The 23,928-nt window shown below is 48.3% G+C and overlaps 1 protein-coding gene across 1 annotated transcript in view; it reads right to left on the bottom strand.

The window, feature by feature from the left end:
• Positions 1–12,797, bottom strand: part of BCL11B (BAF chromatin remodeling complex subunit BCL11B) — a 91,021-nt gene extending 78,224 nt beyond the window's left edge. The window contains 1 exon segment of the mRNA XM_037395996.1: positions 12,330–12,797. Within this exon segment, the coding sequence (XP_037251893.1) occupies positions 12,330–12,387 (58 nt within the window). The 5' untranslated portion in view covers positions 12,388–12,797.
• Positions 12,798–23,928: the final 11,131 nt, after the last annotated feature.

Raw genomic sequence — 23,928 nt, 5'->3', positions numbered from 1 at the left:
AATCCAGATCTGAATTCTCATCCTGGCTGAAAAACAAAAGGAATTTTGTCCCACTCTTCAGCAAATTGAAAAAGAAAAAAAATACAAAAAACAAACACGCATAGGAAAGAGATAAGAGGTAGAAGGTGAAATGTATTACCTGGCAACAAAAATGGTTGAACCTTGAAAAAGGCAGTTTAGAAAAAGAATTGCCCCCATTTTTGCCTTCCAGAATGAATAATTGATGGGTGTATCTACCAGCTGTATTGCAAGTTTCATCAGACTTCACTAACAGCAAAGCGGAGAGCAGCAGCAGCACCAGTGACAGCAGAAAAGGACAGGGACCTCAGAAAAGTGCTCAGGCATGAACCATCCTGCTGGAGCAGATGATGGGCACGGGAAGGCTTCCTTTTCCTAACTCACACCAAGCTTACCAAATACACAGCAAAATACTCATTCTGAAAACCATGAATTACCTTTTACCCCTTAATCTAAGCTTAAAAGGAGTTTGAAGACAATACTACATGATTAATTCACCAATTTATATCATGAAAAGATGCCTCCTTGCTTTAGTGAAAATGCAGCCATAACCCCACGCTGAACAGGGACTGCTGGGAGGGGAGCGGATGCCTGCGAACAGTGTGTCACGATGCAAAAGGTAATTATTTAGTTCTGCGCTTCCCTTTAATGATCTAACATTGAGCAATATTGTTTATATTGAAGAAAGCTTGCACCTTTAATTACCAATTACATATACATCATTTTAGAGCCAAAAGAAAAAGACTGTGAAAAGGGTCCTTTAGAAATGTGCACGCTATTTGTAGGAAGAATTCCTATTAAGGGGGAGCAGTGTGTCAAAATATTAAAAAAACCCATACAGAGAGGCACACACAGGCATGCAGATACACACGCGGGAGATGGGACAAAGAGCTGGAAAAGACAACACAAAAACAGGAACTGAACCAAGGGTCGTAAGGAAAATGCTTGTTACTAGTTTCACCTAACATTCCTGTAAAGCCTTCAGATTAAAGTCTGTCTCTTAAACGACAAAGGCTGAATTCTGGCATTTATATATATGTAACAAATAAAAAGAAAAGCACAGAACTCAACTTTATTATCTTTTTTATGTGAGGATTTTTTTTTTTTTGCCAGTGATTTAAATTGTGTTCTTCAGAAAATGTAGCAAAAGTGCTGTATTTGATAAGGGTCCTGACCAGGCGTCTGTGGAAACATGAAGAAGGTTTGAATAGCTAAACTGTTGTGAATTCTTTCTTTTCAGTTCTACACTTCATCTGAATATTAGTTAAATCCACATATGCCTATTCACTTACACTCGCTCACTCTCTCTTTCCAAGGACTCTGCAATGGCACTTTTTTAAAACAACATCTGGTATTCCTTCATATTTTGGCAGTCGTCACATTACCGAAATTCAGCTTTTCGTTTTCTTGGTATGCCGAGCCCTCGTGATCAGTAGTAATTGGGTTTCAAACTATCAAAAGATTTTTTTCCTCGACTCTATTTCTGATTTGAGCTTAATAAATCATCAAGCATGAGACCAGCCATACACCCAACAATGCAGAAGCTATATTACATCCTCTTACTCAGGACGTGGAAAACAGACATAAAAGAATGAAAAACAAAATACTGAAAAGGTCTTCAAATGCATTTTATCCATGTCGATTTGCATTTTTTTTTACTTGGCATTAAAAAAAAAATAAAAGGCTTCCTATTGACAACTCAATTAAGCCATTAAAAACCTACAGTCAAGTAACATTACAGGAGAGATTTAAAACCCACAAAGGGAAAGAGAAAAAAGCCTGCAAGTCCAGCCCGTAACGCATCAGGTCATGCCTGGTTAATACAACAGCCAAGATCTTAGGCTGTTTAAGGAGTCCTTTAATACCAATGGGGCAATTTAGGCCAGTCTCAATCTAAAGTTCTGACTCCACTTGTGTCTGTGGGTTTCAAATGAGTCGCTTCACATTATTTGAATTTAACTCTGTGGTTTTATTGCTGTTTGTTGGTAGCTGGACTTGAGGAGAGGAAGGTGTTTCCTCCCAAGTATTTATTTACAATTAATTTCTTTTTTTTTAAGAAGGAGAGATCAAGCTACACAAAATAGGAGAAGGGAAAACATCTCATCTCCCTTACGTGGGAAAAGGAAAAAAAAAAAAAATGCAAACGAGCTATTTCCAGCCAGGACTCGTGCCCTGGTTCTTCCAGGTGTGTTAAGGTGTGCCTGGCATTTTCTCTGCACCCAGAGATTTCTCTGAAGAGGACTGCCTAGGCATTGCCCACCTAGGGAGCACAGCGAGCCGGGGACAGGTGATCTATGGGGACATGAGTGACACTGTTGTTATCCAATGGCTTCATGAAATTAATGCAACCGGACAATCTAAATCATTTGCTTTTCTCTGAAAAGCGTTACACTTGCTGGCTAGACTGTAAGCAGCGTCTCCAAGCTCTCTGGCTGCCAACCACGTCAAAATACAGTGGACAAACTTCTTAATTCCATAAAAGCACTGTCACAAAACCACCAGCACTCCTACTTCAGCGTGGTGACATCATTAGAGCATATGTGCCCCATGCAAACAATACTCTCATGCCCAGTATTAAAGCAAATGCACATGCAACTACTTTCTGCCTGTCAGATGTCTCAGAATCATACCCATTAATAGTGAACAAGACTGTGTTACTAAAAACCATTTCCAAGCCCTCAAAGGACAGAACAGTAGATGCTTGTTCACAGGGTACGGGTGAGGCTGGGTCCGGGCAGCAGTAATTTCTTTTCTTGCCTTTTCATTGCACTGCAGAACCAAGGTAAGAAGGGATCTAAAAGTTGCGAACCTATTATCTTCATTTTCCCTGTTCCACAGTACCAAAAGGAGGCAGAGAAAGGGGAAAAGGGAACGGTTTGGTGCTGGGCCAAAGTATTGCGTGTGAAACCTCCCCTCCACGGTTGGTTTCTGCACAAATCGATAACTGAACGGTTAAGACAAGCGCTGCCAGTGTCTTTGCCACAGAGGTGCTGCTGGGTGCCCTGCCTGCCCTAGCACCCCACCACCGCCTGCCTTTGTGCCCATCTGGGGGGCGAAGCGCAGGCTACCCCAGGGGCCACCCGTCTCTGGGATGAGCTGGGGCTGCCCAGGGTCCCAGTGTCCAGGCACGGAAAGCCACCCGCAAGTGTGCCGCAGTGTGCCGAGCATGCTGTTCTCTGCACACAGTCACTGCTGTCTTGAAGGCACATCCAGAAAGAGCTCAGCCTAGCTGGGGAGCGAGCACAAAGAAGTGACTTCAGGGTGTTGCCCCAAAGCAGGCCTGAAAATTATGTCCCTTCAATCAACACCCACATGTTACATTTACTGTAACATCAACATGCTTAACGGAAATGGCTCGGATCACACGCTCTCTGGCTGGGTTATCGCCGAGATCGGTGTCAGGATCCTCGCTGCACAAAGACTAACGCTGCTCAAAGCGGGCGACGCAGCTCCTCACCGTCAAAGTTTATCAATAACCTGTTTCCAGAGCCTCCCCGCAGCTCCCTGCAGCTGCAAGGTGCAGAGTTGATCTTATGCCTACATATTGCATCAGCATCACACTCAGTGGTACTAGGCACCGCTTATCTGCCATCAATTTTTAATTTTTCTGAGGACTGAAAAACAATTCTTTGTAGGTTTTTTTTCTAAATAGAAGTCTGAGTCGGCCAAAAGAGGCAACTTGGTGGGGAAGCCCCAGAAACGCAGGGGCCCACAGCTCTGCTTCACTTTCCCAGCAACTCTCAGGCATGTGCAAAGCGCACAAAGGCAGCCAGAGCAGCAGCCACGCTCCGCCGCACCATGCGTGGCCCCGGTGCCGCTGCCAAGCCGCCGCCATCCGGTCACCCGCCGCCGCACGCCAGCCCCCGTCCCTGCATGCCAGCCGGCAGCATGGCACAGTGGGTGGCGATGGCCCACAGCGGCCAGGATAGAGCCCACCACCCCGGCACAGCCTGCCAAGCCGCCCCTGCTGCGTACCGACAGCCAGGGGACCAGGACGAGAGGATCGGGACCCAGCCGTGCAGGGAGGCTGAGGGGGGAGAACCCGTTTCACTCCAATGCTTGAGCAAGCCCCGCACACAGCTGTGAGTTAGTAGTCAGGCACCTTTTGCAGAAGTAGCCTGAATCCCTCAGAAAGCAGTTTAACCCTCTGTACACACCTGAGATGCAGCAAGCCCAAGCACCGCCACAAAGAGCTGGGCAGCACATCAGGGTTTAGGGAAAAGAAGGAAAACTGCACAATAACCACGCCGGACCCAAATGGAACAAAAGCCGAGAATATCCAAGGATCTGTGTGAATCTCCAACACTTGTCAGATGTTATTTCATCAGAAACTATATATAGTGTTAAAGAAGGGAGTGGCGTGTCTCCTCTTAAGTAAACTATATGTTCATAAAAAATTATTTACTGCTTTTGAGAGTGGAAAATACACAGGCTCTTCTATAGACTGCAGAAGCTGTAAATCTCCGCAGATAAAATGGGATGTGATGATGTGATATAAAAGCATTCTTTGTTCCCCAGTGAATACATTTGTTTTATTTAAAACTAAACGACAACCAAGGAGAGAAAGGAGCGCTTGGTGCCACCAAAAGGAGAAGGAACAGTATTTGGGTACAGGCTTTAACTGGCATGGAAAGGATATTGGAAGCACAGATTCATACCCAAGAATTTAAAAGGCATGATCAAAATTAAGTATTAGTTTGAACATGTATTAAACACAACAGCTCTGTTCTTTTCTTAAGTATGAGGCTCAAAAGAGACTGTGTTCTCAATTGTGTATGGCACACTGTTGCTCATAGACAATTTCTTAAGCCTTTTTTTTTTACTTTCATTGAAGCATATTCATTATAACATTCAGCGAATTTATGGCTTCTTCCAGTGGCTTAGTAAAAGAGGTCATAAAAAAGGTAAGTAAACCAGTGTGTTTTTTTCCTCGCCCTTAACTTTGGATTCCTTGTTTATACTGTGCTGTCTAGTGCTTAGCCTTTGGAAAGTACCTGGGCATATCCCAGCATACACAAATTATCAGCTGCTCCAGGAAAAAAAAAAAGAAACACCAGAATTTCTTGCACTGAGGCAACTACACAAAAGACTTGCATATGTCAAAACACAGAACTAAGTCCCTGTGAATGCTGCACACATTAATCAAATCCCCGATCTGGTGTCACTTTTGCCAGTAAAATGATGATATTCTTCTAACCCCCTTCTACTGGCGCGTGCCTGCAACGCATGAAGTGTGTCCCTCTGCTTTAATTTGTTTTCGAATAGCCTGCTTTAGGCATTTTTTATATATCCTTTGGAAAAAAAAAAAAAAAGAAAAAAAAAAGAAAAACAAGAAAGAAAGAAAAAGAAGCTGCTACTTAAAGCTCCAGCAAGGATCTACAGTACCGAGCAAGCAACAGCTTTTCAGGAAGGAGGGCAGGCAACAAGCATATTTGACTGATATTTAGGAGATGAACACACAACTGCCTCCGAGGCTGTAACCGTGGGTGCAGAGGAACGGTGTGCAGCCTGCCCAGATACATTTTCAGAAAGTAAATAAACACGAAAAGAGGAAGATGCTGTAGTAAGAGCAGCTGAATGAATCATGCATTTATCAATGCATGCAGTTATTGATGCTTTTTCCCTCCCTCATTAAAAATATACATATATATAAAGCCGTCTACAGCCAATGCTGATGCTTCACCAAGCGCTTTTACAGTATCGCTAACTTTAAAGCAGGCGATAACCCCCAGCCCCTGTTTATTTTTCTGCGTGTTTTCTCTGGAGGCTACTGAGGGGAGATCAAATTCAATCAACAACTGCAAGGCAGCCCTGGCGAAACCAAACTGCAACCGAAAAGAAGGAAATGCTCCAGCAAGGAGGCAGAGAGCCATTTTGGGGTAGTAGGTCTCCGCAGGGAGACTTTTCCACCAGGCTTCGACCTGGATGAGACGAGTGGGAGGCAGAGGAGGGAGCAAGAGGAAGGGGAGCATGGGTGTGCGTGCACTGGGTGGGCAGAGGAGAGGGGAAGGAAGAGAGAGGAATCGTTTCTCTTGGTAAAAGTTAACACTCATGGAATTTTTTCTCTTGGTAAAAGTTAACGCTCACGGAATGGAAGGAAAGCCACAGTCAGCAAAGTCTGAGGTTTCAGAAGGGGAGAAGGGAAGGTTTTCCCCATGGCTGGGGAACACTAGCATCAGCAGCGGCCCGGGCACTGTGCTCTTCAGTTTACCGGTCTGTCAAACGAGCTGGCTCCTGTCTATATGCTTCCAGCTACCTCAATTCAAACATTAAATGAGGTAGAGAAATCATCAGATAAATTGCTGGCCCTCTCTACCCAAGAGTGAAGGGTTTTTGTACAGCTGATGACAGCCCTGATCTTTTGTCTGACCTAATTTACTTCTCTTTCAGGTTAGAATAAAGCATGCTTTCCTGTCGCAGGATAACCTCCGTGCACATATTGCACCCTAAAAATAAGAAGACGCTTGTGCTATGTTAACAATACCATAACTTGATGAATTGCTCAGACTGGGTGAAATCAACATCCCCTGATCGAAGCTTCCCATGTGCACGCCGTGAAATTATATGTTTGGGCGAGAAAGCGTCCCGCTAAAGTCCGTCCACGATGCACAAGCCGACTGCAAGCAGAGAGCAGCACAAGCCTGGCAGAGCAGCCTGTGAGCTGCTCAGCACCAACTTCTATGTGACAGATGTGATTTTGCCTTTATTTCTCTAGGAAAAAAAATGCCTATTTCCATAAACTGCAGATTTTTTGCTATAAGGACCTGAAGATCAAAGTACAGTACACTATCTCACATCAGATCCTCTCAGCAGGGGTACATGTGGCTTTCTGACATGTAATCAATGCCAAATTATGTACGTGCATGTCTGCTTTATTGCTGTGCACACTTTTTCCTAGAACTCCAGCTTCCTCGCTCCGTGTTTTTACATCCACTGGAACAAACTAACGGATCTCCGTGGGTTGTTCCACCCCACACACACACAGACTTGCTCATGTACAGGTATCATTACCCCCCGACTGCCATCATCTGACGAGGACAAATCGAGAATTTAAACTTTGCATGTTGACAATAAAAGGCACTGTTAAAAACTCATTTTAATTAAAAACTCCTGTCCGCCCAAACCAATTAATCAGCCGGGATTTAGCTAAAGAGAGATTTGTCTGGCTCGCAGCCCCTCTCAGCTAGCGCTATATAGATCTCCTCGTGAAAATCGATACTACAACTTTACACTGGGAGCACCGCTCAGCGCCGTGGAGCGCCGGAGCCGCGGCGGCTGTTTCCCGGGGCAGCGCACCGCGCCGCAGCCGCAGCCGGGCAGGGCCGGCCCCGCAGCCCATCACACGGGCTGCGAGCTCCCCCTAGTCGCCAACACCCGCCACTTCTCGCCAGGGGCACAAGGCAGGCTCGCGAGGCGGCTGAGCAAGCCAGCAAAGTTTATTTTGGAAAGTATTTTCCATCAACAAACAAGACGGAGCTCGAAGTAATCCAGGTGGGAAACGGAAGGGGAGCGACCACCTTGTGCGAGGCATTTTTTGAGCGAAGGGGTTCGCTAGCAGCAAGCGCAGCCCTGGGAAGAGCCGCTGAAGAGGTGTCAACTGAAGTCGGTAACTGATATCAATAATTTGTACTACTTCTACGAGCGCATACTCCTCTAAGTCATAATTATTGTCAAATATGCCACAAGACAACCCTTTGTTCTACAGAGAAACGTACATTTTGCGCAAGACAAGGGCTCCAACCGTTCCTGTTAAAGGCAGCCAGGTTGTAAAATCTTCAAGACCTTTATTTCTCAATATTTAAATTAGCCTGACAAAATATGCTCTGCATCTGCCGACCAGCAAAAAAATGCAAAATTATTTCTCACCCACTGTACATCCATTTAAGCCCCTGAGCACATCAACCAAAAAGGACAGAACAACCCACATCCACAATCTAGTTACTCTGCACTAGATTTGTAAAATATTTTAAAAAGATCAGAAACTATGAAAATTTGCTTTATTTTTCTTTTTATCTTGAAAGTCCAATACAAATATATTCAAATGAAAGGCAACCTGGAAGTCAACAGCACACAACCATTTTTGGGCTTTTTTCCTGCCCTATTTAAAGCCAACACATGTAATGTCTTTTAAGAGCATGTTAAGCTTTTCTGTGCACAGCTAGGCAGATATGAAAAATGCAGCCATCTCCAAAATAATAATAATTTCCTCTAATTCTTCAGTCACAGCTTACATTCTCTTCGTATTAGAGTTGATTACATGGGGGGGGGGGGGAAAGGGGTGTCGTCTGTAGGAAAAGTACCTTAATTGCACTAAATCTAAATTCATTTTAAGAAAACCTCCTTGAAGGAATTTGCAAAACTTTGACATGCAAAAATTCATAGGGGTTTTTTTATAATTATTTTTAATGACTACACACAAATACAAAGTGATAAAGGAAATTACTACTCTTCCTATGGAACCTGTTGACCAGGTAGTGAGGAGCCTCCTTGGGAAACCTGGTTCTCTACCTGGAATTTTATGATTTTACTGTGCCTTTCCCTCCCAATCTTTGCTGTTGCTCTACAGAAATGTTCTTGGTTTGCCACCTTCTGCAAAACTGCTACCAGTGAGCTTTTCACATGCTCTTGCCTTTCACATGTCCTTCAAATGCAAAATGCAAGGCTAGTTTGAAACCAGATTTCTCAAGTTAAAAACAGAAGATCTGAAGCTGGAAACTCAGCAACTTGAATCAAACCAAAGTAACGTTTCTTTGCACAGAACAGCTTAACAGCTCAGCCTCCTCTTCCCTACGTGATCGCCTCTTCTGCTTTGTCCACCCATTAAAATGAGCTCAGCTACCAAGTTTGTTCTGTCCACCACCACTGAAGAAAAGTCCAGAGCTGCTCTTTTCTCTGCATGTGTTTCCTCTCTTTTTGTCCTGCACATGCATCCCTTACAAGGCTGCCTGGGAAAGACTGGCAAGGAGAAACAGGCCACTCCGTTTTGCAGTCTTAAAGACCACTGTGCTAATGAGACGCTGCAACTCTGGAGCATAACTACGTTGCAGCCTCTCTGCTTTTTGTGTTTGTTTGTTTGTCTTACACTCAGGATCTAAACGTTTCTCTGAACACCAAGAGCATGAAACCCAATAAACTCCAGCTGAGCAGTGTCAGAAAACCCTTCTCTCTCCCTCTCCCTCACCCACCCCCACCACCCTCCATCTCTCTCCCAATCTCTCTGTCCTTGCCTGGCACAGACCTCCAATCCATCCTGAAATGCAACTCTCCTGACAGACGCCAAAAAGGGAGAAAGAGGGGGGGGGGGGGGAAGCCCATGCTAAACATGACATAAATACAAGATTTCTGAAAACTGCATCAATTCATCCCAGCTTTGGGAGCTTGGCTTGGGGTTGGCTTTACTTTGTTGAAAGTGTTTCGGTTTCCCATTCCATTGCCCGCTACTTTCCAAACTCCCCCTTACAGAGAACAGTCTCCCTGGCTCCTTTTCCCCCCACGAATGACACCTTCCTGAGGAGTGCGGAGATTGCGAAACCCCCCTCCTGCAAGCCCGCAGCTGAGGCTCAGTGCCTGTGCGCTGCAATGCCTGTGCTTCCTGCTCCCCAGCCCCAGCCGCAGCCCCCCGGCCCCCACCACCTCCTCCCCTGGATACCTTAATTTTTTTCTGCCACTGTTCAGTATGCAGCGTGATTTCTCCGCCAGCTTCCTCAGGATGGAGAGATAAATAAATACAGGAGGAGAGGGAGGGAAGCGGCGTACCGCTCTGCTCTCCATTCCTCCCCAGCCTCCCCGCTAAACCCATTGTACACGCAGCTCCTCGGCACCTTTTAATGCTCTCCTGTCTCATTATTTACTTTCAAGTAAAGCGATCAGAAAAGGAGATCAAATTGGAAGAACAAACCTACCTGGCTCTCTTCTCCACCCCACCTCCCCCCCCCCCCCCCAGCAGCAACAGCAGCAAGAAATGTTTCACCCCTTTAAACAAAATCAGACGTGCACAACAAACCAGATTTTCCGCACACCCCCTTTCAACACCCCACATCTCCTTGCAAGTGAGACAAGAGAAGTGGGAGAAATTGCACTGGGCGATTTAGAGGGTTGTTGATGCTTTTTCTTAAAAAATAAAAAAATATATAAATTTAAAAAAAAGGGGGGGGTGGGGGGGGTGGGAAGAAGCCATCAACAAAAAGGGAAATGCATTTTCCAAACCGGATGGTTAAAAACAAAAATGCAGTTAACGAAGGGGAGGGAATTGAGGAGGGGGGGAATTCCACCTTTTATGGTGATGCAAATCTGGTTCCAAAATAACAATGAATTAAAAAGAAACCCCCCAGAAAGAGCTGAATACCAGATGCATCTTCATTTGTGTTCCACCAGCTGATGGGCTGGGGCGGGAGGGGGGATGGGGGGGGAAAGGAGGAACGGGTTAAAAAATAAAGGCGCACACCAAGAAAGAAAAAAAAAAGGGAGGGGGGGGGGAAAGGAAAGACAGAGCGAAAGAAATTGAAATTTCGGGATCCAAACCGTCCCCCCACAACCCTCCTCTACGAAAAGAAAAACAATCTCACAGGAGGTGGAAAAATTATATACATATCTCGATTCCCAAGGAAATCTTACAAACAGAAATTTATCACCGGTAACAAAGAAAGAGAGGAGCTCGCAAGCACCAAATGCTCCTGGCAGATGGCTCCTATTCTTGGCTTTCAGGGGAGGGGAGAGAAGCCGGGGGAATATTTTATTTATTTATTTAAATTCTTTAAAATCTCAACATAAATATTCGGATCCGCCGCGGCTCAGGCTCAGCCCCGGGCTGGCTCCATGCGCACCGCCGCCCCCCGCAGCACAGCAACTTGCGGACTTGGGGGGGGGGGGGGGGGGGAGCCGGCCTTCCCGGCGGGGTGCGGGGCCCCATCCTGGTCCCCGCCCCCCCAAACCTCGAAACCTCGCCGGGCATTTTCTACCAGCCCCCCAAACGGGTCAGATGCTATAGGAGGTAAACTGGGACCTCCCTGACCTGACCTCCCCCCCCGCCCCGCCCCGGTGGCGGCGGCGCAGTGGGGAGCTCTGAGGGTCCCGCGCCCCGGGAGGCGCCCCCCCTCCCCCCCCAGCGGTAAAAGCCCCGCGGGGACGGGAGCGGCGGAGCAGCGGAGCGGGGCGCCCGGCGCGGAGGTCTGCCCCCTACTCTGCCTGCAGGCGGTCGCCCCTCTCCCGGGGCTGGAGGGGTGGGAACGGGGAGGAGGGGGGATGCTGGAGCTGGAGGGAGGGGGGGCGTCTCCTTCCCTCCCCCCGCTTTATTTTTTCCTTCCCTATTGGGGGGGGAGAGTAATGTGTGTGTTTTCATTTCACGATGGGGGCTTCAGCAAAGTGCAGCCTCTGCTCCCTGCCCGGGCACCCGAGCCGGTGCCGCTGCCCGGCATTTCGTGCCCTCCAGCCCCGTCCCCCGCCTTAGCTCTCTCCGCGTCCCCCGCCACCGATAGACACCCCCGTCCGTCCCCAGCCCTCTGCAGCCTTGCCTCTAGCCCCAACCGAGTTCATCCTGCCTTCCCTTCCCCTCTTGGAGGAGAGTTATCTCCCCCCGCCGGCGATGCACCTGGGGCGGGCAGGGTGCAGCCTGCCCATCTACCTGCCCCGCGCCCCCGCGCCGGGGGGCTCGGCGCCCGCCGCTGCCGGCCCGCCTGCCCCGGCCGGCCCACTGCCTCCGTGTGCTTCCCGTTAAGTCCCCCCCTGGCCGCTCCGCTTTCCCCCCCTTGCTACCCACCTCGGTCCGCCCCCCCCCCCCCCCCCCCCCCCCCCCCGTACACACACCTCCCGGCCGGGCTGTCACGCCGAGGCAAGGCGCTTAGCCAACTTTTCCCACCGCTCCGCGCTGCCCCCGGAGCAGGGAACGAAGAGCAGGGCCGGGGGCGAGCGGCGGAGCCCCGCGGGGTGGCCCGGCCCGGCGCGCCCCTCTCCGCCGCCCCCCGCGCCCGCTCCCGGGGGAGCCCCGCGCCCCCCGCGCCGCGCCGCGCTCTCCCCGCCGGCAGCGCCTTCCCCGCTCCACGCCGCCCGCCTGCCCGCCCGCCTCACCTCCGCACCGCTGCAAAAACGCACAGCAAACTTCGGGCTTCTCCCCCCCTCCACCCCCAGCCCATCCCCCAGCCACACACCCCCCTCCCCTCTTTAATTCCCTTCTCCTCTCCCTCTCTCTGAAGTCATTTACCAGCTTTGGTTGCTCCTGGAGTCTCCCCCCCCCCACCCCCCCCCCAACCGCTTCCTCCCCTTCCCTAATTTTGCTCCTCGATTTCGGCTCGGTTTGGTTCCAAGTTCAAACTTACGTGTGATAATCTCTCTTTGTGACAAGTGCTGCGGGTTTCCCTGCTTGCGACGGGACATTGCCCTGGCATTTACACTGGCATCGCCTGGAGAGCTGCACTGGTTTGGGGGGACGTGCTGGGGGGGCGATCCTCCTCCTCTTTTTTTTTTTTTTTTCCTCTTTCTTCTTCTTCTTCTTTATCGAGTTCTTCTTCTTTCAAAAAAAAAAAAAAGAAAGAAAAGGAAAAAAAGCCTCCTTTTTGTTGCTGCTGTGGTGCACTGGATGGGATCCCCTCTCAATTAAAAATCATCATCATCAGGAAAAGCTCTTTCTCGCTCTTTTTTCTCTCTCTTTCACACACTCTGTCTTTTCTCCACTGCTTCTGCCACTTGGACTTCCAGATCTCTTCTTGAACTTAGGAGGATATGCACCGCCAGTGACACTTTTCTCTTTCCCTCTTTCCAGAGTGCTTGGCAAATTGGCAAGTGCGCTTTTCCACCAGGAGGGTAAAAAAAAAAAAAAAAAAAAAAAAAGAGAGAGATAGAAAATAAAACAAAATAAAGAAAAAAAAGCAGAAATATAAAAAAAAGTACTAGAATTGGGATTGCCCCCACACAAAAAAAAAAATGCCAAAAAAAATGTTTTTCAGAGATTGACCCTTGCTGGGTAGATATATAGAGAGAATTTTTTTGAAAAGGGGTAGCCAAAACTGTGTCTCCTCTTTCCCAGTTCAAGTGGCACTGCTTTGCCCTGGTGCTTTTGGATTGCCAGTGCTCCTGCACCACTTTGCACTCTTCCCCCCTCGCCTGGCACTGGGACTGGAAGGAAGGAAGCCCCCAGTGCAGCTGGGCTGGTGCTGGCTATTACTATTATATATTGCAATGTGAAGATGGCGGAGTCCTGGTTCTCTGGGAGCGCTCTGTCTCTCTATGGCTGGGGCTGCCTCTGTACAATGGGATAAAATTCAAGTTCAAGTGCGGACGTGACGTTTAATCTGCACTAGAGACAAAAAGACCCAGAGAGTAGGAGCACTGGGGGCGACTAGCGGTGGCTTTTTAACATTGTACCCTGCAAGAGAACAAGAAACGCCACTCGCACACACCGCACACACCCGCACTCACACACACTCGCGCACACCCGCTCGCACGCAGCCTACAGCGCAGCGGGGCTGGGGACCGCGCCGGGCTTTGTGCAGCGCCGCGTTCCCGGGGACGCGGGGTGCCGGCGGCGGGGGGAGCGGGGGCAGGCATGGATCCGCATCCTCACGCACGGCCAAACTTCCCCGAGCCCGGCGCCGGCCGCGGCGGGGGCGGCTGGGGCGGGGGCGGCGGGGCGGCCCGGCCGCGCTCGGGGCCGGAGCGGCTGCCGGGGCCCGCGCTGCGCCGCGCCGGGCTCCGCGGCCGAAGGCGGCGCGGGCGGGAGGCTGCGGCGCGCTGCCCGCCGGTGCCGCCGCCTCGCCGTTACTCATCGCGGCTCCGCCGGCCAGGCTCGGCGCTGGGTCGTGCTCCCCGCCGTCCGCGCCCGGCGGCGGCGGCTCCCGAGGGGTCTCGGGCTGCTCTTCCCTCCAGGCGCCGCCGCAGCAGCTCCTCGGCGGCGAGCACGTCCCCCCTGCATTTCTTTCAAACAGTTTTACAACAACACAAATATCTGTGTGGGCTGGGGAGAGGGTTTTTTTTTTCTCCCTCCTCTCTCCCTACCCGAAGTGTGATGGTAGCGGGACACGCGCGCACACCCGATCCGCACACGCACACACGCTCCGACCTTCTTCTCCCACCCCCCTACCCCCCTTCCCTTAAAATCCTGGCAGAGAAGATTTTTCCTTGGAGGAATTAAGTCTCAGCCACGAATCGAGAGACGCCGGGCTCCCAGGGACTGCAGCTCGGTGCACTTGTCCTCCTATTTCACACGCAGGTAAATGCTCACAACTGCGTGCGCTTCTAACTTAGGAGATTCTTGGAAACCAACTTTTCCCCTCTGCCTCCGCTCTCCCAGCTCATCTCCTGCGATTATTTTTTCCTCTCTCCGTCTCTCCCCCCAGACAAGGAAGCTGTTCGGTGCAAACAGCTTTTCAGCACCAGGTGTGGACAGGGCGAGGGGAATGGAGAGGAGGGGGAGGGCTGGGGGCTCGGAGGCAGATGGAGCAGAAACCCAAGAAACCCAGCCTCCATTCGGAGTACGCCAGGAGAGCTGCTCTGCAGTCGTGTCATTCACTTTCCACGTTAAATGAATATTTTTTGTATTAAATCGCCTGAAAGCTTTGAGGGGGACCAGAATTCATCTCGGTGCCCTTAATCAGCTTTGTGAGAAATTTGGCTAAACAGCATCGCTCTCGCCTCCTCCACTAAAACTGCCTTTCCCTCCCTACACCCGCCCGACCGCTCCCAGCTCGCGTTTCGGCGCTGCCAGACCCCGGCCCCCCGCAGCCCGGCCCGACGGCGCGCCCAGGGCAGCGGCCCCCCCTGGTCCGCGGCCGGGCGGTGGGCGCCGGGCCAGCCTGGCAGTGCCCTCCTCTGCCCCGGCTCTGCCTTCCTCCGCCTCTGTTAACGCACGGCAAATACGCAAAAGACATTTAACGGCGCTTAAGCCGTTTAGATTCTTTGCCGTGCGTGTTCTGGTTTGTTTAGCCGGGTCCTGCAAAGGAAAATGAGCGCGGCGATGGCAGGGGCTCCGCGCCGCCGGGCAGGCGAAGGGCAGGCGCCGCGGGTCGGCATGAGGCACCCTCGGGGGGGCGGAGGGAAGGGGCTCCCCTTCGCTGGCCCCCGCACCCGCGGGGAAGGGGGTCCGGGCAGGCCGGCGGGGACGGGGCTGCCCTTGCCCCCCTGCCCGCTTTGATCCCTCCTCCACTCCCGGCTGGCGAGGCCACAAAAAGTGGCCGTGCCCGCCGGGCGAAGCGCGGCCCGACCCCGGGGCCGCTCCGCGGGGCTGCGGCCCTGGTGGCGGGGAATGTGGGGGGGTCACTTTCCACCCTCGGGGGTGCAAAGTCCGGCTCGCAGCGGCTGCGGCCCTTTCTCGGCGAGCTGCAGGAAGCTGCACCCCTTCGGAGCGCAGCTTATCGGGAAGTTACTGGGCATCATCTGTTGATTAACCAGTGTCTTCCAGTGGGCACTGAGCGCGGCAGATAAGGGCCGGCAATGATTGACCAGGCGGCCGCCCCGCCGGCCTGGGGCGGCAGGGCCGCCGGAGCCCCACGGCCGCCCTCGCCGCCTGGCCGGCTGCGGGCAGGGCTGCGGGGGCTGAGCCCCCAGCCTGCCTCCCCCCCTCCGAAAATACATCCCGGTGGGGAGGGGGGGGAGAAATTCCAAAGTGATTTCTCAGTCTCCTCTTTCCTCCCTTGTCTGGCACTTGTGATCATTAGCACTGAAAGCTGTTAATGTCTTGTCTCACAGCTCCCCCTTTAGTCTCTCTGCTCTCCCTGTCTCGCGTTCAAAGCCAGATCAATAGCAAGCTCCTTCTAACCTTGACCTATCCCTCGACCCGCCTCCATCTGCAGCTGGCCCCGCGCTTGTCTCTCCTCTCCCCGCCCCCCCGCCCCCGGCGCAGCCGGTGGTAGCAGCCCCGCAAGAGGGGCCGGGGTCCCCGGGGGCTGCCCGGGCGGCAGCGGCGGCCCCCGACATCGCCCCGCTTTGTCCCGGGCTGCCGCCGAGCGCCCCCCCGGCCCAGCGCCGGCCCCGCCGCCTGCAAACCTGGGGCCGCGTAACAACCGCAGCAAAAACCGCGACCAACCACGCAAAAAATATCCCCCGAAAGAAAGGAAAAAACAGGCGAAACGGGAGCATAACCTGCAACAAGAGCACAAGCTTTTTTTGCTAGCTGTGAAGACGCTATAATCCCCTGGTTTAAATTAGGGGGGAGAGTCTTGCACAAAATAACTTGTATCAAGGTAATAATCTTTCCTGTCTTCATAATATCCAGGGATTTGAGGAGTTCTCATCTAGAAACACTGTCCTTACCACAGGGGAAAACAAGCTAATATAATGTTAAGTATTCAGTTTTATCCTACATACAACAAGGCATGATGAGTCAAGAACTCTCCGCACACACATGTTCAGCTTCTGGGTTTCTTTTTTATCATTTTTTTTCAATCGTGCAAAGTCTTTAGCTAAAATTTGGCATGGATATAGATACATAAATAACAGTGGCTTCAGTGTAAAGAGGGAGTCCCAATATCCTCACAGAGGATAAGCCTGATGTGTCACTTGGACACATTTCGAATGAATTTCCACTTTCTCCCCATTTGCTCAAATAACTTTTCAGTGCAAGAAAAATTGGAGCTGCAAATTCTGTGTGATGTGATTTTAGTTTTTTCCCAGTCTTTACTGAGAAAGCTCATGCTAAGTTAGAAGTAAATTGGTTTTGATACAGATCTGGGAGTTGGGGGGGGTGGGGGGAAGAGAAGGAAGGAAGGGAGGGAAGGAAGAGAGGAGGAAGGAAGGAAGGGAGGGAGGAAGGAAGGGAGGAAGGAAGGAAGGAAGGGAGGAAGGAAGGGAGGAAGGAACGACGTTTGAGACAATCTTGACATAAATGAGGCTGCTGTCCTCATTCTCTTTGAATCTTTAAATGTTGCTGCTTGGGCAGAAAAAAAAAATAAACACAGGGCGTTGATCTGATCAGCTTAGCCGCTCCACCTTGTGAAAAGACACAGAAACACAGGATCTAACCAGATCATATTTACATACATATTAATAAAGCTCCCGAGGTGGCAGTTCAGCCTTCACATACAGTGCAAGGATCTCTGCGAGTTCTCATTTTAGACCCATAAAAAAAGATAAAAAGAGGTCTTTTGGGCTTCCCTGAATATTTTTCTGCAGCGGTTTTATATCATTTCTGAAAATTACATAGTTAAGTGGCATCAAATTTCTGGGTGATATAATAACTCAAAATGTGTGATTTTTTTGTATCAAATCACTTTGCAGCCATAAACAGAGCTTCAGAACCTCAATCAGAGGAATGATTTGGTGGGGTTTTTCATTTATGGCAAACAGTAAAATTGTTCTTGTTATCTATTCAAATATATATAAATTGCAACGTTCATCCACTTGATTTTCTTTTCCATGACACCAGCCTATTTGAGGGTTCAGTGAAATGAAGGCTTAAGAGGATAATGTGTTATCCCCTGTCCCATTCCCAAGACTTCTTGGAGAGAGCAAAAGCAATGCAGATTTTGCTGTGTTTTCAAGACGTTTGGTGTCCCCTTATTTTTGGCATCTGTCTCTTGCAGTTGTTTCCAGGAGTGAATTTAGAAAATGAGATTTTCTCAACATTTACATCCTAAACCTTCCCTGGAGTCCCCTGCTCAGTCTATGGTCTGTGGGGTTCTTTGAGCTTTTTTTTTTTTTTTTTTTCTGTTTTTTTTTTTTCCCTGCAGCGCCTCTCGTTTTCCCAACTCTTTCCAAGTGTTAAACGTGCTAGGTAACAGTACAAATGATGGGGCCCAGTTTTCTCCCACACCTTTTTCAATTAAAACAAAATCAAAACAATACCTCTGCCCCCACCCAAAAAAATAAAATAATGGAACCAGTAAGCCAGAGCAGAAGAAAAACTATTTTTTTTTCTTAATCAAATAAAATGCAGTATTTGGCCCTGTATTTTCCTTCTTCAGTTTAAAGGGTGCATTCCTAAAGGCAGAATTTGGTCTGTTTAAGCTTCAGACTTTCCAACAGTAGAGATTCAGTTGTGTCCCCACTGAAATCATTTGCAGGACCCTCAGGGACTGCAGTGAGAGCAAGACCTGCCCCTACATTTGTAACTTGAGGGTCTTTCTAAAAGCCAGATCATTCTCTCCAGCACCTTCTCTTATCCTGCAAAGGTCTGCCTGCATCTGCGTGCACATGCAGGCAAAAGCAGAGGGGAACACACTTTCCAAGCATCCAAAGTAAGTAAGAGTCAAGCATCCCATCTGCTATATATGTTCTGTCCCACTATGAATGTCATTTGGACATCCATGTTACGCCCAGGTTAGGACTGTTATTTGGAGGGAAAAAAGAAAAAGAAAAAGAGAAAAAAAGATGGAAAAAATCCACTGTTGCTGGGGAGGCTTTTTTTAAAAAAGCTGGCACATCTTCCCCAACAACTTCAATCCAAGGATTGTTTGTGTCTTTGGAAAACAAATGCCATCATTGCTTGGTGCAATAAACTGAGTTTTGTGAACCAGCACTAGTTTTGCTGTTAAAAAAAAATCCCTGAAAAACTCCTAGAATTTGAGGGATATTTTTGTCTGAAGAGGTACTTATAAAGCTTGCTCCATTATGGAAATGCATAACTTTGTCAAAAGAAAGAGAGAGAGATTCATGTGCAACTTGGTTTGCATGTGGAGGGAACAAAGAACCCCTCCTCTCTCCACAGATGCTCCTCAGAACTTAACCTGAAATTTGGGATCCATACAGCTCTCCTCTGCTTTCAAGTGCAAGTTTCAACCAATTTCTTCTCTTTCCCTTCTCAGATGATTTTAAGAGGATTTGAAATCTTTGGATTGTTTAAATAACAAAGGCCTCTAAGCTCTGAATGTGGCAATGAAATCTTCAGCTTGAACTCGTGACAGAAACGTTCCAGCCTGTCTCTTGTGAATCATGAAAATCTGAGTCTGAACAGCAGAAGAGAATGTCACCTCACTCATTCTTGTTCTTTATCCCTCTGTGTTCTTCCTATTTTATTTTATCTAAATAAGGTATATCCATAGTAACGTATTAGCATTGTAATTATTATTTTTTATTATTTTAACTTGGCCAATGGAACTCAAACAGGGAAATTCATCAGTTTCTAGGTTCAGTACCAGCCTCTGCAGTTTCATTATTCCTGTTGACAATTACGGATCGCAGAAGTGCAGATGCCTGGCCGGGGAGTGCTTGTGTATTGCACCCAAATTACACATTCCTGTTCATAAAGAGTGGAGCAAAGTATGAGTGTGAACGTCATTGCTTGTGTCTCAGGCAACTACTCACATCTTAATTGAAAATGATCAAATAACAGCATTCCCTTCAACAAACAAACGACATTGTATTGCCACACTCATTGAAGATGGTTGAGCTGAAAAGCCAGGGGCAACAGCTGGTATTGGCCATTACATGCACGCCCCAGACCTGGATTGTGTTTCCTTCCAGCTCGGTTCCTTCAAGGATGCTGCTCCTGACTCCAGGATCGCACACACCACTTGTTCACATGCCCAGTTTTGATTTTGCCTTCTCAGGCACCACACTTCTGCTTCTGCTTCCCCATGTGAGCTGCAGGTCGGTGCCACGATGATAGATCTGTTGTAGCTCTCGCCTCCCTTTGAAATGTAATTTAGGATGATCAGGCCACTTCAGTGCTGGGTGGACCAGAGATTTGATAGCACCCTAGTCAAAGGCCACAGAGATGCTAAGCATCTACAGAGCAGCGAACAAGTCTTTTCTGAGCCAACTGTTCCACCTGGACCCCACAACAAATTATTGTTTTCAATTACCACCTGTATACTCCTTCCCATGCAACTTATTGATGTAAAATTACAACAACACTGGTATAAATAAGTTATGCTGCGGTTGTAAAATGGAAGAAATTTTGTTGTAGCAATTATGTTCAGCAAGATGACAAAATAAATTTCCAGTGCTGTGCTTGCAGTAACCTGGGGAATTTAAACCTCATAATTTCCATTCATTTCAGATAATTTGGAGTAATTTCTATATGTAATAACTTTGTAATGAAAAACACAGCGGTACTGAAGTGATTTCAACTCTTTTTTTTTTCCTATGGTATACATGGCACAAAATAAATAATAAAAATAATATTTCCTTTTTGTATGTGTTCGGTAATTCTTTCAGCAAAATCATAAACTAATACCAGGACTAAATCTCTGTCCATGAAATGAAAAATAAATTGAGTTAAAGAAAGTGAAAAAGTATGAGAGGCCTTGGATGTTTTATTGTGACTTTATTAAATTGTATCATCTCTATGCTCTATGGTATCCCCAGGGGTTACTGTTCTGGGGAAGGGCAGAGAGAGCTAGATAGGTACATGTCCCCAGATCAAAAGCAGAGATGGCTGGAGTAAATTCATAAGAAAGTGTTTAATTCAACCCTTTAATTTTTAAAATGGAGACTGGAAGTAATAATAAAAAAATTATAAATGAGAGAGGTGTGGGACAGTACAGGACAAAAGGCACAAGTCGCTTTGGGGCACCGATTTTCATTAGTGTATTTGGTGGTAAGTTACTTAGAGACTGTAAACATGTGTAATCACAGAATATGTTCCAATACAAGGGAATAGCATTTAATTAAAGATAAGAAAGAGTACTGTACATCACTGAAAAGCTGTATCTGTGTCCTACTTACCATCACAACACAAGGCTATTACTACACAATAAACAAGAAATCATGTGCCCTGCTTTGTGGAAAACAGCGATTTCCTTGGGAAAAATAATAATACAATACCAATAATACTATTTTTGCATTTATGTCTCACTTGCATCTCCAGGTGATTCATAAAGGTGGATAACGATTGAGATACTTCTAGTAATGAGCAAAAAAAGGCATAAAAGGTGTTACTATAACCTTGAAGGGTTACCCAGCCAAGCTGTGGGACAGAAGCAAGAGTGCAAGATTAAAAAGTCCAAAAGCCAGTTCCCTTTAACCGCTAAAAATCCGTCTCCCAATAGTACCTCTATCTCTCTTCTTCAACAAGAGCAATATTAAAATATCATGTTATTACTCAGTATTAGGCTACCGAGCTGTACAAGGAGAGGGTCAGTCTGAGTAAGTTCCCCCAATGTCACGTGTGGATGGTACTCGAGGTTTGTGCCTATCCCTGCACACCATGAACCTGCAGGGTCTCACTCCCTTGCTGGCTGCCCCACGGCCTCAGCTGTAACCCAGGCTGCCTGAAGACAACATGAAATGCAAGAGGACTGAAGATTTATGACAGCCCACTGGAAATATTGTCCAGAGATCATACAGCAGCAGTGTGGGAATAACCAGAACCACTGTCTGCTCAGTGGGGAGGAAAGAAAAAGGCAGTATAGAAAAAACTGTTTTTGAAGGGGATGCATCAAGCCACAGAAAAAAAAAAAAGCACAGATTCTCAGTTTGGGGCTTACCAGCTACCGAAATCAGTGGTCCTTACGTGCCTAAACAATTCTTGAGGCTCTGTTGCCAATTTGATCAGGTCAGGATTTGCCACACAAGTTTGTGTCTCAGATCACCAGGATATGTGGGTCCAGAGGCCATACTCCAGCAGATACTTTGGACAATTCAGATCTAGAAACACAAGAGGAAATGTAAGGGAGGTAAAAGTCAGCCACAGTACAACAGCACACAGCAGCTGGCACCAAGGTTTTAAAAATACAGATTCCCATCCCCAACCTTCACACTAAAGAAATGGAAACAAAGTTCTAAAAGCTAGAAGCAGGTAGAGGTCAACAGCAACATGTAGTGGCAGGGAGCTGAAAAACTCTGATCCCTTCATCAAAAGCAGCCTCAAAAGTAAGGACCAAAATAGAACCCACTTGTGGTTGTGAAGTTGAGGGGCTACATTTGAATAGTGACTCCTGTGTCTCTGTGTAATGGTGTTGCAGCTACTGAGAAGAGGGAGCAGGCTGCTGCTGCTCAGAGCCTCGGTACCAAAGCACAGGAATGTTTTTGGAAATCTGTTTTTTAAACACACATATATATATATATGTATGTGTGTGTGTGTGTCTATATATATGTGTGTCTATTCTGCTTTTTATGAATTTTCTAATCCCCCTTCAGAATTACAGGTAATTGCACCGCTTTCCACTAACTTGCTCAAAAATTCAATAGATGCCTTCCCAAATATAATTTTTTAAGAGAGCAAGTTAATGCCTATAAGGAAAGCAAACAATCATCTACTGAAGTACATACCTAAATCCTTCTGAGTCAAGTTAAGACAAATCTTTCCAAATGGCAATGTCCTTGTGTATCAACCACCATTCAAAGCCTGACCCTTTCTGAGCCTTTCCTGCTAGAGAGGGTGTCTTATATTGAAACTTAGCTGGAACAGGGCAAAAGTGGATTTTATTTGCTTTACTGAATCTATGTAGATGAGGTCAGCCTCTAATCTGATATCTAAAAAAAAACCCCAAAACACCACGCTATCTCTTCTGTATTCAGATTTTGAGATACTGAGCTTAAACTAGCTATTTAGAAGGAAAAGTATACCAGGAGGGGGAAGGAAAGAGAGATGAAGACAAAAGTAGGTGTCACTTTAAGTATATTATTAAGTCCTCTTGCTTTTTATATTATAGATGTGTTTGCAGAATCAAGGCCTTAGACTAAAGGACACCCAAGGCCACGTTTGCCTATATGCACAGCGATGAGCACACTCCCAGCTTTTGCCATGCAAAGGAGCACATCGAATAAGAATAAAACAATGCCAACAAAATCCCCCTCACCCCATGCGCAAATTAAATTCATGATGAGCAGGCCTGAGGGAGGGAAGCAGCAGTGGAGGCCTGGCATGCCATGTTAAACTGAATCTCCCTTCTGCCTACTCCTCCACCTCTTTCTTTTCCTCCTCCTCGCCATGTGGCATCCTACTCTCCTGCTGCTTGCCTGCTACGCCTCTGCATCCCCTCCGTGAAGCACCGTACGGTAGCAGTAGCAGCAGCAGGAGCACGCTGCCAGTCCCTGCCTAATCATCCCCACCGTGCTGTCCAGGGAGACCTGCTCACCCCCTCAGCCTCCTGTCCCACCGACCATCACGCAACTAATTGAGGGAAGTCAGGCGCTAGCACTGCAGCAGGGACACTTGGGTGCCTTCTGGCCTTGCTGCGGTTGAGGGCACAAGCATTAGGCAGCTGACAGATATTCTCCCCTTGCAAAGACCCCACACCAAGCCTGTTGCTGCTGCCACACCTGCAGTTTATCAGGCAATCTGGAAAGGGAATCTCAAGCAGCCTCCATGAGGCACTTGGACCTACTATCCCCTGTCCTCTGCAGCAGCAGATATTGGGATATTGAGCTGTTCTGCACCCTTTTTCAGGATGAAACCTCACAGACACGCTCCTCAGGTGGGTTTTACTGTGGTTGACCCCATGCCAGTCACCCATGGCGATGGCTGCTGCTTTATCACTCTCTATCGCAGCCACGCCTCTTGGACAGTTCCTGGTGGTGGTGGGTGAACTTCGCTGAACTTCCCCTTTGGCTGCGGGGAAAGATGAAGGAGGAGCCATGGGACTAGCAGGAGGAGCCATGGGGTGCTCCAGACCACAGCTACAGGCCAGCAATACCAGTGATAATATTTTTACCACTGACAAACTAAGAGACACCTTATCTCTGAACCGAAGTACAGCATATCTGTTTGCTGCAGGCTGGACATTGTTCTGAGATGACCAACCCATGCAAATCAATTTACGGTTTCAGTGTGATACATTCTGCTGATATTATAAAGGGTATAAAATATGAACACAGTAAAACCATCGTGCCTAAAAGCCTCTCTGTACGTTAACTTTCCCCAGACAAAACCTGCAAACATTCTCACCCCTGTACATGCACCTTCTTCGTGTTCGCAGGAGGTGTTCAAACATGCTGAGGGGTGGGCATGCCTGTGGGCTCTCTGCACAGACAGCTTCTGCCTGTAATACAGCCCTGCTGGGCAAACACTGCTCTTCCCAGTGCAGGGATGGACAATCCTGC

This window comes from Falco rusticolus, chromosome 7 (assembly GCF_015220075.1).
Source record: "Falco rusticolus isolate bFalRus1 chromosome 7, bFalRus1.pri, whole genome shotgun sequence".
Classification (NCBI taxonomy): Eukaryota; Metazoa; Chordata; class Aves; order Falconiformes; family Falconidae; genus Falco; species Falco rusticolus.
This window is presented reverse-complemented; position numbering and strand designations above follow the sequence as displayed.